This window comes from Pongo pygmaeus, chromosome 1 (genome assembly GCF_028885625.2).
Source record: "Pongo pygmaeus isolate AG05252 chromosome 1, NHGRI_mPonPyg2-v2.0_pri, whole genome shotgun sequence".
Lineage (NCBI taxonomy): Eukaryota > Metazoa > Chordata > Mammalia > Primates > Hominidae > Pongo > Pongo pygmaeus.
This window is the reverse complement of record NC_072373.2, coordinates 23,358,488-23,375,240: the sequence shown is the minus strand read 5'-3', so window position 1 is coordinate 23,375,240 and position 16,753 is coordinate 23,358,488. Positions and strand designations below refer to the sequence as shown.

Below are 16,753 nucleotides of genomic sequence, written 5' to 3'. Positions count from 1 at the left end.
TCAAGAAAACAAACAGCCAGGTGCGGTGACTCACGCCTGTAATCCCAACACTTTGGGAGGCTGAAGGGGGAGGATCACTTGAGTCCAGGAGTTTGAGACCAACCTGGGCAACACTGCAAGACCCCCATCTCTACAAAAAACTAAAAAACAGCTGAGTGTGGTGGCATGCGCCTGAAATCCAGGCTTCTCTGGAGGCTCAGGATTGCTTGAGCCTGAAGGTCGAGGCTCCAATAAACCGTGAAAGCACCACTGAACTCCAGCGTGGGTGACAGATGAAGACCCTGTCTAAACGAACAAACAAACAAACAAACAAACAAACCCAGCTGGGCCTGGTGGCTCATGCCTATAATCCTGGCACTTTGGAAAGCTAGGGCAGGTGGATTGCTTGAGCCCAGGAGTTTGAGACCAGCCTGCGAAACATGGTGAAATCCTGTCTCCACACACATACAAAAAACCCAAAAATTAGCTGGGCATGGCGGCGTGTACCACAGTCCCAGCTACTAGGGTGGCCAAGACGAGAGGATCCCTTGATCTTGGGCATTGAGGCTGTGGTGAGCCATGATGGTGCCACTGCACTCCAGCCTGAGTGACAGAGTGAGACCCTGTCTCAAAATGAAACAAAACTCAAATGTTAATACTAATAATTATTTTTAAAAGACTGTATTACAAATTAATTTTATTTATTCATTTTTTATTTCCCCAAGTTTTCAGTAAGCATATGTACTTTGTAATCAAACACACATACACATTATCTTTTTTAACACACATTTTTAAAGTCAAAGCAATGTATTTTCAGCCTTTGGGATGAGGTTAAGAGATTATTCTCCCAAGGAATATACAAAACCCAGGAGGCTGTGCTAATCCCTACCACTTTTGGTATAGCACAGTTCACACAGTACTGAAGTTCTAAGCTTAAAAAAAAAAAAAAAAACCAGAAAAATAAAAATCCTTCACAATCTATATTGTTATGCAGACTATTAGTATTACACAAAAGGTTGCTTCTCTCTTACTCTTCAGGTGGCTCTGGTTGACACATCACAAGAGTTTAGTCTTTTAAATCAGATGAGAGTAATTTTCTTTTTTTTTTTCTTTTTTTTTTTTTGAGACAGAGTCTTACTCTGTCGCCCAGGCTGGAGTGCAGTGGGACAATCTCGACTCACTGCAACTTCCGCCTCCCAGGTTCAAGTGATTCTCCTGCCTCCGCCTCCCCAGTAGCTGGGATTACAGAAGTGCACTACCACACCTAATTTTTTTATTTTTAGTACAGATGGAGTTTCACCATGTTGACCAGGCTAGTCTCAAACTCCTGACATCAGGTGATCCGCCTGCCTCAGAGTCCCGAAGTGTTGGGATTACAGCATGAGCCATCATGCCCGGCCAAGAATAATTTTCTTCTAAATTATTTCTGGTACCATAAACGTTAAATGTAGTTAGCAGGAAAGTAATAAGTACCACTAACTGCACAGACACAAAAAGCCTTGTAGAAACTCGAAAGTCTTTAACCAGGGCACTATTCCTAAAGGAAAGTTCTATTTCAGTCCTCCCAGAAGGGAACACAGGCATCATCCTTGGCTCTTGCACTCATTAATTATTACTATTACAAAGTTATTTAATTCAATCAATTTTGGAATTCTGCTTTCTATGGCAAACAAAACCAAAAACAAATTCTGCTTGGAAAAGAAAACATGCAGATAAACCTCCAGTTAAACATGATAGATTGAACACACACAATTACCTCTGATCCTTAATGAAATCCCACTAAAAGGAATAAGGAAGCCAATTTAGAGAACCCTGGAAAGGGCCGAGTGTGGTGGCTCACGCCTGTAATCCCAACACTTTGGGAGGCCAGGGTGAATGGATCACCTGAGGTCAGGAGTTCGAGGCCAGCCTGACCAACATGGTGAAACCCAGTCTCTACTAAAAACGCAAAAATTAGCTGGGAGTGGTGGTGCATGCCTGTAATCCTAGCTACTTGGGAGGCTGAGGCAGGAGAATCGCCTGAACCCGGGAGGCAGATGTTGCAGTGAGCCAAGATCGTGCCACTGTACTCCAGCCTGGGCAACAAGAGCAAAACTCTGTCTTGGGGGAAAAAAAAAAAGAGAACCCTGGAAAGGTTCACAAACTGAAGGCATCAGGTTCTTTAAAAGCTGAAGTGTAGAAGAAAATAAGAATCTGGTTTAAAGTCTATATAAGATGTAAGGAGCCATCCTCCCTCCTACTGTGTTTGGCAACCCCAAGCAGGCAGATGGCTACCCTGCCCCTACTCAGTAGAGGGCTGGATATTTACTACAGAAAGTAAATCAGGGATGCTCCAGATGTTAGGACACTTGGCTTAGAGTATACTATTAGATTAATGAAATGTTTCCCCAGTAAATGGTAAGTACCTCCCACTCATCCCCACTTCTCCTGCCTAGTTCCTGAATGTTGGCAACCAGATTCATATATCCCATGCAGGAGATAGGAGTATTTTCTTGAAAAACTGGCCCCAAATAAAGACCTACAGACACTGATTTGAAAGATGCTGATATTTGAGGGTTCTTCTACAAAACTTCCATCTCATCACCTTAGAAAAAAGGTTTCTACTTTAATGTTACAATTAGGTGTTCTGTACCTTATCCTTTAACATGAAATACTCAAGGATCACCAGACATTTGAGGAAAGCTTCCAACATGGAAACAAAAAAACTAAAATAAATTTTAACAGTGAAATAACATTCAAAATTTATAGTCAATATCCTCAGAAACAGAAGCTAATGCATCCATGAAGCAAAACCAGATACTTTAAAAAAAAAAAAAAAAAAGACAATTCAGAGAAAAAAGAACTCTTGGAAATTAAAAATGTAAAAAAAAAAAAAAAATCCAAAAATCTAGAAGATGGAGCTGAGGATATTTCCTAGAAAATAGAGCAAAAATATAAACATGAAAAATAGGGAACAAAAGGTAAGAGAATTAGCAGTTTAATCCAAAAGATCGATTATCAGTACCAAAGAGTGAAAACAGAGAAAATTACCAAAGAAATATGGCCGGGCACAATGGCTCACGCCTGTAATCCCAGCACTTTGGGAGGCCGAGGCAGGCGGACCACCTGAGGTCGGGAGTTCGAGACCAGCCTGATTAACATGGAGAAACCCCATCTCTACTAAAAATACAAAATTAGCCGGGCACATGGTGGCACATGCCTGTAATCCTAGCTACTTGGGAGGCTGAGGCAGGAGAATTGCTTGAACCCAGGAGGCAGAGGTTGCAGTGAGCCGAGATCACACCATTGCACTCCAGCCTGGGCAACAAGAGCGCAACTCTGTTGAAAGAAAGAGAGAAAGAAAGAAAGAAAACAAGAAAACAAGAAAATTTCCCTGAAATGAAGGGCCCAAGTTTCCAAACTGAAAAGACTATCAAGTATTCAGCAAAATCACTGAAAACAAACAAGGAGACAATAATTCTCTAATTTTTTAACATGGAGATTAAACAGGAGATCCTACATACTTCTAGAAAGAAAAACTGGTCACATACACAAGATAAAAAATCAGAATGACTATAGACTTCTTGAGAATATGAATACTGCTGAGTGCGGTGGCTCACGCCTGTAATCCCAGCACTTTGGGAGGCCAAGGCGGGTGGATCACAAGGTCAGGAGTTCAAGACCAGCCTGGCCAAGATGGTGAAACCCCATCTCTACCAAAAATACAAAAATTAGCTGGGTGTGGTGGTGGGTGCCTGTAATCCCAGCTACTCGGGAGGCTGAGGCAGAGAATTGCTTGAACTGGGAGGCGGAGGTTGAAGTGAGCTGAGATCACGCCACTGCACTCCAGCCTGGGTGACAGAGCCAGACTCCGTCTCAAAAACAAACAAACAAACAAAAAAAGAATACTGAATGCTAGAAAACAATGAGCAGTGGCTCAGGCCTGTAATCCCAGCACTTTGGGAGGCCAAGGCAGGCGGATCACCTGAGGTCAGGAGTTCAAGACCAGCCTGACCAACATGGTGAAACCCCGTCTCTACTAAAAATAAAAAAAAAAAATTAGCGGGGCATGGTGGCATGTACCTGTAATCTCAGCTACTCAGGAGGCTGAGACAGGAGAATAGCTTGAACCCAGGAGGCGGAGGTTGCAGTGAGCCAAGATCGCCACTGCGCTCCAGCCTGACAAAAGAGTGAGACTCCATCTCAAAAAAAAAAGAAAAAGAAGAAAGAAAACAATGAATGGAATAATGCCTTCAAAATTCCGGAGGGAAATTATTTCCAATCTAGACTTTTATGCCCAATCAAATAAATCAAAAGTGACAGTAAAACAAACACATTTTTGGAAAGGCATGGTCTCATGCACTCTTTTCACAAGAAGATATTAAGGGGTGTGCATTTCCAAAGTAATGGAATAAATAAAAACAACAACAAAGGAAAATAAGTGATTCAGGGAAAACAGAATCTAACACAACAGGAAAAGGTGAAGGTAATTTCCAGGATGACAGTTGGGCAGCCAACTTAACTAAGTCTTACCACAAACACTAAGACTGGTTCAAGAATTTAAGGACATTTAAGATATATGTCTTTATAAAAAGGTTTGCACAAGAACAAAAATGTAATCAAAGTGTATAATCTGTTTCAGCAATGAATAACATAAAATCAAACAGCAGACAACAATTTAACCACAAAACAAAATTAGGAGTCTGAGAGGAGGAAAGGAGAAAGAGAGATATAGACATACATTAGAATTTTTTTCTTTTAATTAAAACAGCAGTAGGAAAATGGAAGCAAATACCAGAAGAAACAGTTAAAATAATGGAAAGCCGCCGCTTCTGGGGAGAGGGCCTAGGAAATGGGAAAATCACCAGAAAACAGGATGACTATTTTTCATTATAAATGTTGTAGTACAATTTCACCTTTTCAATTGCTCTGGTTTCCATTTTTAATAAAAAGGTAAAACGAATAAACTCGTGCACAATTTCAGTAATCAGTTCATAAGCTACTACGACACAAGTGGTGGGCAGAATAATGGCTCCTCAAAGATGTTTAACTTCTGGAACCTGTGAATGTGTTAGGTTACTTGCAAAGGCAGAATTAAGGTTGCAGTTGGCCTTTTCCTGAACTACTCATGTGGGCCCAATGTAATCATAAGGGTCCTTATAAATGGAAGGGGAGAAAGAAGAGTCAGAGATTTGAAGAAGCTATGGTGGCTCTGAAGATGAAGGAAGGGGCATAAACAAAAGCTTGCGGCCGGGTGCGGTGGCTCACGCCTGTAATCCCAGCACTTTGGGAGGCCGAGGCGGGTGGATCATGAGGTCAGGAGTTCAAGACTAGCCTGGCCAACATGGTGAAACCCTGTCTCTACTAAAAATACAAAAATTAGCTGGGCATGGTGCATGTGCCTGTATTCCCAGCTATTCGGGGGGACTGAGGCTGGAGAACTGCTTGAACCGGGACAGGGAGGTGGAGGCTGCAAGGCTGCAGTGACCAAAGATCGCGCCACTACACTCCAGCCTGGGCTACAGAACAAGACTTCGTCTCAAAAAAAAAAGCTTGCAGGTGCTCTCCAGAAGAAACAAAGCCCTGCTGACACCTTGATGATTTTACTCCAACAGGACCTATCTCTAATCTACAGAACGGTAAGAGTGTGTGCGTGGTTTTTTGTTTGCTTTGCTCGTGGTCATATTTATTACAATTTTTTACACCTTCTTTAACAATAGTTGTGACCCTGGTGGTCTCTGGCAAGAGGGCACTCAGAAAAGCACGATTTAACTTTTGGTATTATGAGTGAATGGGAAATTACTATCATAAAAACTGTGACTATACGAATATGAAAAGTAAAATATACATGAAGAAAAAAATGCCTCAAGTTTTGTGAATACTGACTCACAATGTCAAATAATCAGCAAAATTATAAGGCTAATTATAAAGTTTATCTGATTCATGACTGTCAATAAGATAGTTTAATATTTCTTCTCAGTAAATTAAAAAAAAATTTGTTAGTAGATAAATTGCTAGAAATTGCTTACTAACTGCTTTCGAAGAAACATGTCCAGCAACTTTGAGGAAAAAATGTGCACATTATTTTTAATCACATACAATCAAACATAATTGGTAATGTACTGAAGATTACATTCAGCAGTGAGTAACAGGAAACACCCACAATATTCCTGATATGAGGAAAGTGCTTATTCTCACATCAAAGTACTGGGTGAAACCAGTCACTGCACAATGCGGCAAAGGAACAAACTCCCATGTAACTGTTTTTTTTCTTTTTTTTTGAGATGGAGTCTTGCTTTGTCGCTTGAACTGGGACTGGTTCAAGTGGTCCCGGTTGATGCTGGAGTGCAGTGGTGTGATCTCGGCTCACTGCAAGCTCACTGCAAGCCTCCCAGGTTCACGCCATTCTCCTGCCTCAGCCTCCCGAGTAGCTGGGACTACAGGTGGCCACCACCACTCCTGGTATTTTTTTTTTTTTTTTTTTTTTTTTTTTTAGTAGAGATGGGGTTTCACCATGTTAGCCAGGATGGTCTCCATCTCCTGAACTCGTAGATCCGCCCGCCTCGGCCTCCCAGAGTGCTGGGATTACAGGAGTGAGCCACTGTGCCCAGCCCCATGTAGCTGTTTTTGACAGTACCATTGTAGCTGTCATCTTGAATCAGGAACAGTCAATACCAGTATGAACAGAGGAGTTTACTATACAAATCAGATCTTCTATCAATTTAATCCATAGACTATGGGAGTCAGATCATCAGAGGATATTCCCAACCATGAGAGTCTGAACAGGTTGTCCGGTACACATGTTAGGGCTTGCAAGAAAATCTTAAGTGCAGATGGATTTTTAGTATGAGTTGTTTTAAGCCACTATTTGTTTGTTTTTTTTTTTAGACAGGGTCTTGCTCTGTAGCCCAGGCTGGAGTGCAGTGGCACGATCTCACTCACTGCAACCTCTGCCTCCCAGATTCATGTGATTCTCCCACCTCAGCCTCCTGAGTAGCTGGGGCTACACGTACAAGCCACTAAGCCCGGCTAATTTTTGTGGGGTTTTTTTTTGCAGAGATGGAGTTTCCCCATATTGCCCAGGCTGGTCTGGAACTCCTGAACTCAGTGATTCACCTGCCTCAACCTCCCAAAGTGCTGGGATTACAGACGTGAGCCACTACACCCAGCCCAAGCCAATAAATTTGTGGTAATTTGTTACAAGAGCAATAGGAAACTAACATGATATACAAAACACATTTTTCAGGCAATTAAAAACAGATAATGGGATCTACATTATGTTCTTACTAAACTTACAAGTATTTAACTTTACAGTTCAAATAGGACAGCATAATTTGATACCAAGTCCAAAGCTCTGAAAGATGACAGTTAAGTCCCTCCCACTTGAAATTAAGTATACAAAAGATTATTAGGGGCCGGGTGCGGTGGCTCACACCTGTAATCCCAGCACTTTGGGAGGCCGAGGGGGGCGGATCATCAGGTCAGAAGATCGAGACCATCCTGGCTAACATGGTGAAACCCTGTCTCTACTAAAAATACAAAAAAAAAAAATTAGCCTGGCATGGTGGCAGGCGCCTGTAGTCCCAGCTACTCGGGAAGCTGAGGCAGGAGAATGGCGTGAACCTGGGAGGCGCAGCTTGTAGTGAGTCGAGATTGCGCCACTGCACTCCATCCTGGGCGACAGAGCGAGACGCCATCTCAAAAAAAAAAAAAAAGACTATTAGGCTCACACCTCAATTGCTATTTTATAGGAGAAATCATATTTTTTCTCTTCTCTCTGGAGGCAAAGGAAAGTACCAAATTATTTCAATGTCCCTTCTTGCCTTCATTTAATGAAAGAAGGCCATAAAATCTATGGCTTGGAAGGGATGTTAAAGATAGGTGATTGAACTGCAAACTAAATCTCAAATCCTCTCTACAATATCCACCCAGCAATTGCTAACCTATGCTTGAATACTTCCTGGTGATAAGAACTCACTGTCCCAAAGCAGTCTAATCCATATTTGAATAGCTGTGATTCTTAGCTCTTTATTCTGAGGTGGTATCTCTCAACTCCATCCACAGGGTTTATTTCCTGTCCTCAGCATTAACTAAAACAAATCTAACTAATTAGACCTCAAGAAAGTCACAAAATACGTATTGTGTTTGCCCTGAGTTCTCTATTCTCTTGGCTAAACATTCCCAGCTTAGTCAATCATACCTCAAATTTAAATTCCCAGCTCTGCTATTAAGTATATAACATGGACAAGTTATTTAATCTTTTGAAATCTGTTTTGTTATCAATAAAATAAATACTGCTCCTTAGGGTTCATGTGAGGGTTAGAAATGTGTTCCAAAATCTTGGTATAGTGCCTGCATAGAGCAGACACTGACTAAACAGCAGCCATTATGATAATAATGGCAGGGATTTGAATTCCCACTAGGTACAAGTTGCTCTCTTCTGAATGAGCTCCATTTTGTTTTTAACCCTAAAGGATGATGCTTCACACAAGTAGTATCCAGGGCTTGTTTGAGGTGTACTCCTTGGTGCAGAGGAGAGCAGGACTCTCTCTCTCTTTCCCTCATCGTAGGTACCATATTTCCACCAAAGCAGCCTAAGATCAAATCTGTTTTATTTCATGGCCATATCACACTGTTGCCTCACAGAGAATACACTTTGATTAAAATCCATCTTTTAGAAATATTAAAACTGGGCCAGGCGTGGTGGTTCATGCCTGTAATCCCAGTACTTTGAGAGGCCGGGTGGGTGGATCACCTGAGGTTGGGAGTTTGGGACCAGCCTGAACAACATGGAGAAACCCCGTCTCTACTAAAAATACAAAAATTAGCCGGGTGTGGTGGTGCATGCCCGTAATCCCAGCTACTTGGGAGGCTGAGGCAGGAGAATCGCTTGAACCCAGGAGGCGGAGGTTGCAGTGAGCCGAGATCGCACCATTGTACTCTAGCCTGGGCACCAAGAGTGAAACTCCGTCTCCAAAAAAAAAAAAAAAAATATTAAAACTGAAAAACCAACCGGGTGCAGTGGCTCACGCCTGTAATCCCAGCACTTTGGGAGGCTGAAGTGGGTGGATCATGAGGTCAGGAGTTCAAGACCAGCCTAGCCAACATAGTGAAACGCCGTCTCTACTAAAAATACAAAGATTAGCTGGGTGGGGTGGCACGTGCCTGTAGTCCCAGCTACTCAGGAGGCTGAGGCAAGAGAATCATCTGAACCCAGGAGGCGGAGGTTGCAGTAAGCCAAGACTGGGCCATTGCACTCCAGCCTGGGCAACAGAGCAAGACTCTGTCTCCAGAAAAAAAAAAAAAAGGATAATACAATGCAGTATTCCTGAATCAATGAGTAGGAAACACTCTGGGAATTGCCTAGCATATACTAACTGCTTAGTAAAAGTTTTAAGACTTCCCCTCCATTAACTCAAAACATCCATAATCAATTCTCAGAAGTACCTCCTTTTTAACAACATAAGCAGCCACAAAAATACCAATAGCCAGGCATTCTGCTAAGAGTTTATATATATAATTTCTTATAATTCATAAAACAACCCTTTAAGTACAGGAAAGCACAAAAAGTTAACAAAATTAAGTGGCAGAGCAAGGAAAACAAACACACCCTAAAGAGTGTTGACTCCAGAGCTTACCTTTCTAAATACTAATTCACAGTTGCTCTTGTATTAGTTAACTAATAAAACATCTGCTCCTGGGCATTGGCTACACTGTCCACTTCGTGAAAACTCATCAAGCTACACACTTAGTATTTGTGTACTTTAGTGCACTGCATGTGTGATAAAGGGAAGCCTCAGGAAAATGTTAAAATCACTTACACTAAAAACATATACACACTGGGCACAGTGGCTCGCGCCTGTAATTCCAGCACTTTGGGAGGCCAAGGCAGGTGGATTACCTGAGGTCAGGAGCTTGAGACCAGCCTGACTAACATGGTGAAACCCCGTCTGTACTAAAAATACAAAAATTAGCCGGGCGTAGTGGCATGTGCCTGTAATCCCAGCTACTCGGGAGGCTGAGGCAGGAGAATTGCTTGAACCCAGGAGGCGGAGGTTGCAGTGAGCTGAGATGGTGCCATTGCACTCCAGCCTGGGTGACAGAGTGAGACTCCATCTCAAAAACAAACAAACAAAAACAACAAAAAAACAAAAAACAACAACAATAAAACAACAACAACAACACATACACATCCCTGAATCCAGTCAAAGAAAGTTTTGGTTCAGCTCAAATTTAACATGAACTTGGTGGCTATAATTGTTTTTCTGTTTTATATCTGTCTCTCTTAGGTCTATATATCCTCCTACAGTATTACATACTTACGTCTAAAGGTAAAGATAATAAAAGGGAAAAAGAACTCTAATAGATGTTCCATAGTAACAAACTTGAAATTATCTGAGGATAGACCACCGAAGTCCAGAAGGCACACTAATTTTTTTTTTTTTTTTTGAGACAGAGTTTCGCTCTGTCACCCAGGCAGACAGAGTACAGTGGCACGATCTCGTGTTCAAGCAATTCGCCTGCCTCAGCCTCCCGAGTAGCTGGGACTACAGGTGCCTGCCACGGCGCCCGGCTAATTTTTTGTATTTTTAGTAGAGGCGGGGTTTCACCGTGTTAGCCAGGATAGTCTCGATCTCCTGACTTCTTGATCCACCCGCCTCGGCCTCCCAAAGTGCTGGGATTACAGGCGTGAGCCACCGCGCCCGGCCCAAGGCACACTAATTATATATGTTTCCAATGAATAAATTACAGCTGTACAGTATTTTAAAACATTAACGAAGCCATTTATAAATGCTCTTGTAGTTGTCTGTTTAAAGACAAGAGGAAATGGAACCATTTCAGTTGTCCATTTGTTTGCTATCATTAATATAATTCTCTCCCAACATATAATACTCTGCTATCAGTAACATAATTGGGTATAATCAATAGCAATGCTAGTAGAATTAACTATTCCATAAAGAAAATGAGTCCAAGACTTACCTTCCAAATAACTGAGGGGCCTGAGGCAGGATCCTTAACTCAGAAATGGGGTTAATACCCTTACAGAAGGCCTCTTGGAGGATTAAACAAAATACTGTATATACAGTTTTTGGCATAGTACCTGAGATTTAGTAAACATCTACTCAATAACTATTGAAAATTATTACTCTGAAATTTTAAATTAATGTAAACAATCTACCAGCTTAATGTAATACAGTAATAAAGTATTAGAGAAGGAAAAGTCCACCCCAAAGAACTCTAAAAACCAAAATACAATTCCCCAGGTCAACTCCATCCAAGAAGTAAAAAGTCCATAATAAAACGAACCCACTGGATTCCTGTGGGTCCTTAACCCATGGAGATAAGAAAACCTAGCTTAACACTGCTAAAATAGAACTGGACAACTCTGGCCGGGCATGGTAGCTCATGCCTGTAATCCCAGCACTTTGAGAGGCCAAGGCGGGTGAATTGCTTGAGCTCAGGAGCTCAAGACCAGCTGGGCAACAAAGCAAGACCTCTGTCTCTACAAAAAATACAAAAATTAGCCAGGCGTGGTGGCTCGTGCCTGTGGTCCCAGTCACACAGGAGGATGAGGTGGGAGGATGGCTTGAGCCTGGGAGGCATAGGCTGCAGTGAGCCAAGATCGCACCACTGCCCTCTAGCCTGCGTAACAAAACCATTGTCTTAAAAAAAAAAGAATTGAGCAACTTTGCTCTCTCTTTAAAAACCTCCAGTGGTTCATCTTCTAATTTACTGACAAAAAGGCCGAACTATTAATATTTACATGGCCAGGCGTGGTGGTTCACGCCTGTAATCCCAGTGCTTTGGAAGGCCGAGGCGAGCAGATCATCTGGGGTCAGTTCAAGACCAGACTGGCCAACATGGTGAAACCCCATCTCTATTAATAATACAAAAATTAGCTGGGTGTGGTGGCACAAGCCTGTAAGCTCAGCTACTCAGGAGGCTGAGGCAGGAGAATCACATGAACCCAGGAGGCAGAGGTTACAGGGAACGGAGATCACGCCACTGCATTCCAGCCTGGGTGACAGAGCAAGACTCCGTCTCAGAAAACAAAAAATTACAATGGCATGCAAGTCCGTCCAAGAATTGAACTCAGTTACCTTCCCAACTCTCTCCATCAAACTGCTTTCTATTTTCAATTTTGCAAACACACATGCTTTGACTTTTCATGGCTTTCATGGCTCTTGGCCTTCCCCCCCTCTGGAATGGCATCTGCTCCCTCAGGCCTCCACACTGTATTGCAGTTGTCACTGGGTCCTTAACTCCTCTTTTGGATTCTAAGCAAAAGATAATGTACTATTCATTTATAGTTGTAACCTAATATAAAACTATCCATACTGAGGAGTTAATAATGTCCAAAATTTAGATGGTAAAATGCTAACTTACATTTACCCTTATCTCCATCTATTTTACTTTTACTGTCATAAAAAATTAAGAGTAGTTGACATAATCGATTCAGTCACTGGCCTATTACCACCCTGACAAGGATGGAATAAGAAACAGGGCTTGTCATTTCGAATCCAAGCTATTTGCAATGGAAAAATATATCCATGCTTTCAAGATTCATATTTATTCCACAGTGGAAGAGAAAATGTAATGTTCTTTCCTTTATTTATTTATTTTTTTTTGAGACGGAGTCTCGCTCTGTTGCCCAGGCTGGAGTGCAGTGGCGAAATCTTGGCTCACTGCAAGCTCCGCCTCGAGGGTTCAAGTGATTCTCCTGCCTCAGCCTCCCAAGTAGCTGGGACTATAGGCGCCCGCCACCACGCCCGTCTAATTTTTTGTATTTTTAGTACAGATGAGGTTTCACCATGTTAGCCAGGGTGGTCTCGATCTCCTGACCTTGTGATCTGCCCACCTTGGCCTCCCAAAGTGCTGGGATTACAGGCAAAAGCTACCGCACCCGGCCGAAAATGTAATGTTATTTCTAATTCTCGTGAGATACTGGTACAAAACCATATAATAGCAATTAAAAGTCTTTGCAAGACTGACAAAACACCAAGTGTTCCACTAGAAAAATCCACACATTAAAACAAAGGTGCCAGGCACGGTGGCTCACGCCTATAATCCCAACACTTTGAGAGGCCAAGGTGGGCAGATCACCTGAGGTCGGCAGTTCGAGACCAGCATGGAGAAACCCCGTCTCTACCAGAAATACAAAATTAGCTGGGCGTGGTGGCACATGCCTGTAATCCCAGCTACTCGGGAGGCTGAGGCAGGAGAATCACTTGAACCTCGAGGTGGAGGTTGCAGCGAGCCGAGATCGCGCCATTGCACTCTAGCCTGAGCAACAAGAATCAAACTCTGCCTAAAAGAAAAAAAAAAACCAGGCTGGGCACGGTGGCTCACACCTGTAATCCCAGCACTTTGGGAGGCCGACGCAGGAGGATCATGAGGTCAGGAGATCGAGACCATCCTGGCTAACACGGTGAAACCCCTTCTCTACGAAAAATACAAAAAATTAGCCAGGCGTGGTGGAGGGCACTTGTAGTCCCAGCTACTTGGGAGGCTGAGGCAGGAGAATGGTGTGAACCCGGGAGGTGGAGCTTGCAGTGAGCCCTGAGATCGCGCCACTGCACTCCAGCCTGGGCGACAGAGTGAGACTTGGTCTCAAAAAAAAAACAAAAACGAAAACAAAAAAAACAAAGGCAGCATTACTTGGCTCACTCCACATACATTCCATAACTCTTCTGACTGCTTTTACATCCTTCCCTTTCTTTTGTCAGTTAGTGTCTCATATACTAACAGCCTCCAATGATACATGCAGAAAGGTAGCTTTTAATTGCTACACAGCTATTTCTCCTTTTTAGTACCTGGATATTGCTTTGAGAACTTAATTTAGGAAGTGAGTGAACCACACCTATCAGTGTAGCTATATTCTCTAAGGTGACTAACACCTAGGCCCCAAGTTATAAGTTTCCCCAGGATTCCTACCACTCGAGACACGTTAAAATAATCTGTTAGGTTAAGACCACTGAATCTTAAATCTGAGACATCATATTTCATCGAATCCAGCTCCCTTTATACATATGAAACTGATTCTGGAAAAGTTAATTGTCTAGTTTACAAGGTAACTAGAATCCAGAGCTTCCTGACTCTCCAAACAATGCTAAGTGTACTACATGTTACAGTGTTTTAATCTTTCTTTTTCTTTTTTTTGAGACAGAATTTCACTTTGTCACCCAGGATGGAGTGCAGTGGCATGATCTCGGCTCACTGCAACCTCTGCCTCCCATATTGAAGCGATTCTCTTTTTTTTTTTAGACAGAGTTTTGCTCTTGTCGCCCAGGCTGGAGTACAATGGTGCCATCTTGGCTCACTGCAACCTCTGCCTCCCGGGTTCAAGTGATTCTCCTGCCTCAGCCTCCCTCAGTCCTGCAACAGAGCAGGACTCCAGCTCAAAAAAAAAAAAAAAAAAAAAAAAAAAGGAATTAGTTCATTTCTACACTTACTCTCTGCTACAATATACTTTACTGAAAAATAAGTTCCAAGAATAAAAATTTAAGATGGAATGTAGCTATATGAGTTGTACAGAAACCACCTGATTTTTATAAAGTGGTAATATATCATCACTACAGCAAACTCTAAATTCAAGCCGGTGATCTAAAAGTCAAATGATCCAAAACCCATTAGCCATTACCAATTCCCCAAGCTAGTTAGTACACAGAGGGCTCAACTCATTGTGCAATGACCACGAATATGTCATTGAATGTGAAATGATCAAATGTTCTGGAAAATTTATAAAACTTTCACTAGTTTGCACAATTAAAGTTATTTTGAGAAAAACAACTTCCGTGTGTATCATTACATTGAACTACTCAACTTCGGCTAGTAAAATATGTACTCCAAAAGGTACTCCCTCTGGGCAAAGTGTCATAAATATGCTGTTCTGGAATGTACGTGGAACCTAGCAACCACTTCTAAAGTTTCATTTGCTGATGTCCCTCCCTGTCCATTTGCCCTACAAGACTAAGTATCTTTAAGAATCAAACTAACGGGCTCTTCATCAGTTTTTCCCACTGACAAAAATCATGTGATTGGTCTCTCCACCATTTGACTAAGTGAATCACCCAATTAAAAAAAAAAAATCCGCACACTACAATCTTGCTCTAAGACAAGAGACATTTAACAATTTATTATGCGAAAAGCACAGAACGTACTGTTAGGCCTTACTCTGAGAATTCACTCTTCCACATTGCTTACAATGTAAAATTTTAACCACCTAGAAGTTACTAGAACATAGTGGACATCTCTCCTCAAGAGTTTGACAAGCCGGAGGGGATGATGAGCTTAACACTTTACTTCCTCCTCTCTGCCACATCAATCTGCCAGGGGATCAAGTCCTATTCCAGTTTATGGTTCCCAAGAACGGCTGGAAAGGCTATGTATGGAACCTCTTGACAGATTTCTTCCATTAAGGGTAAAAATCGGCGACTCCTGATGTGATAAGCCATGGGAAACAGGAAAAGAAAAGCATCAGTTAAAAAAATAATAATAATAAAAGGCAATCCCAGAATGGGATCCTTTGGAAGAAAGTGGGCTCATTCTTCCACCGGGGCTCCTGGAAATCCCAGAAGCTAAATCAGGTAAAATGTCCCGGTAACCTCTGGGAGGCGGGACATGACTGCTAAACCAAGGTTGCAGGCCCTTCAGGGGTGTGACCTAGTGGCCAAGCGGGTAGTGACAAACTTCGAGTACCGCCAAGGAGGGAACCCCGCTTGAGTCACCACAGCCCAATATGAGTGGGTGAGGGCAAGTCTGGTCCAGTCACCCTGGGGACCACAGCCCATGCCGGGCTCCCGGGGCCGGGCAGAAGTGGCGGGGGTGGGGCTGCCCCGGCTCACCTTTGAAGAAGCGCAGTGCCAGGCCGTACAACTCCTCCAGGCCGAAACCCCAGCGCTGCTCCAGCCGCCGCGCCTCCTCCGCCGCGCCCCCAGCCGCCGCCTCCCCGGGCTCGGGCTGCTCCCCTGAGGCGCCCGGGCCGCGACCGGATCCGGGTGGCGAGGGCGGCGGCAGCGGTGGCGGCAGCAGCGGGGCGCCCTCCGCGCCAGGCCGCTCCTCCGGGTCCGGGCTGAGCGTGAGGCCGTCGACGGACACCTCGAGTCGCTCTGCGTTCAGCACCGCCGCCATCTCCGGCTGCTGCACCTCCTCAGCGGGGACAGGCGGCGGCCACGTATCGACTTCCTGCTGACCTCTGACCTCCGCTTACCGACACCGGAACTTCCGCTGCTGAGGAGGCTGGAGGGCTCCTGGAGAGGGGCTGAGGCCTGGTGCCCCACCCCCTCCGGAACCGTCAGTTGCGCTGGCTCCGCGACCACTCTTCAGGCTCCCCAACTCCCGTTGGTCCCGAACTCCCCTCCCCCCCCACCCCATCCTTTCCTATCCCAGTTGCTCCAGGTGGGCGGGTGCTACCACCCCCACCGCTCGGTTCGGTACTGCGGCTGTCAGTGCCCAGCAGGGGCGGGGTCAGTGGAGCCCCGCGCGGGGGTTGGAGCAGGGAGGATTGACGAGGTCGGCCAGCACCCAACCCTCGAGGTCAGAGGCCCTTCACATTTGCGGGGGCCTGCGTGGTTGGCAGAGCTCTTTTGCCCACCACCATCTCGTTTGGCCTTCACAGCAACTCTAAGGAAATGCAGGGCAAATTCCCAATTTTTTTAAAAGGGGAAACTGAGACTGCAGAGAAATTCAGTGACTTTGAGGTTGCAGATGGGGCTGATCCTGGTTTTGGAGGAAGCGCATCTCATACAATTTGTGGGGACCCTCATTAGGAAAGAGTACAAAAAGTTAGCGCAGA

At 43.8% G+C, this 16,753-nt stretch overlaps 1 protein-coding gene across 2 annotated transcripts in view; it reads right to left on the bottom strand.

Moving 5' to 3' along the window:
- ACBD3 (acyl-CoA binding domain containing 3) overlaps positions 1–16,229 on the bottom strand; it is a 44,020-nt gene extending 27,791 nt beyond the window's left edge. The window contains exon 1 of one of the 2 annotated variants that reach the window (XM_054449861.2): positions 15,804–16,229. In XM_054449861.2, coding sequence (XP_054305836.1) covers positions 15,804–16,089 — 286 coding nt within the window. In that variant the 5' untranslated portion in view covers positions 16,090–16,229. The remainder of the gene's footprint in view (positions 1–15,803) is intronic. The other variant, XM_054449923.1, reaches the window with a different exon arrangement.
- Between the last annotated feature and the right edge of the window lie 524 nt (positions 16,230–16,753).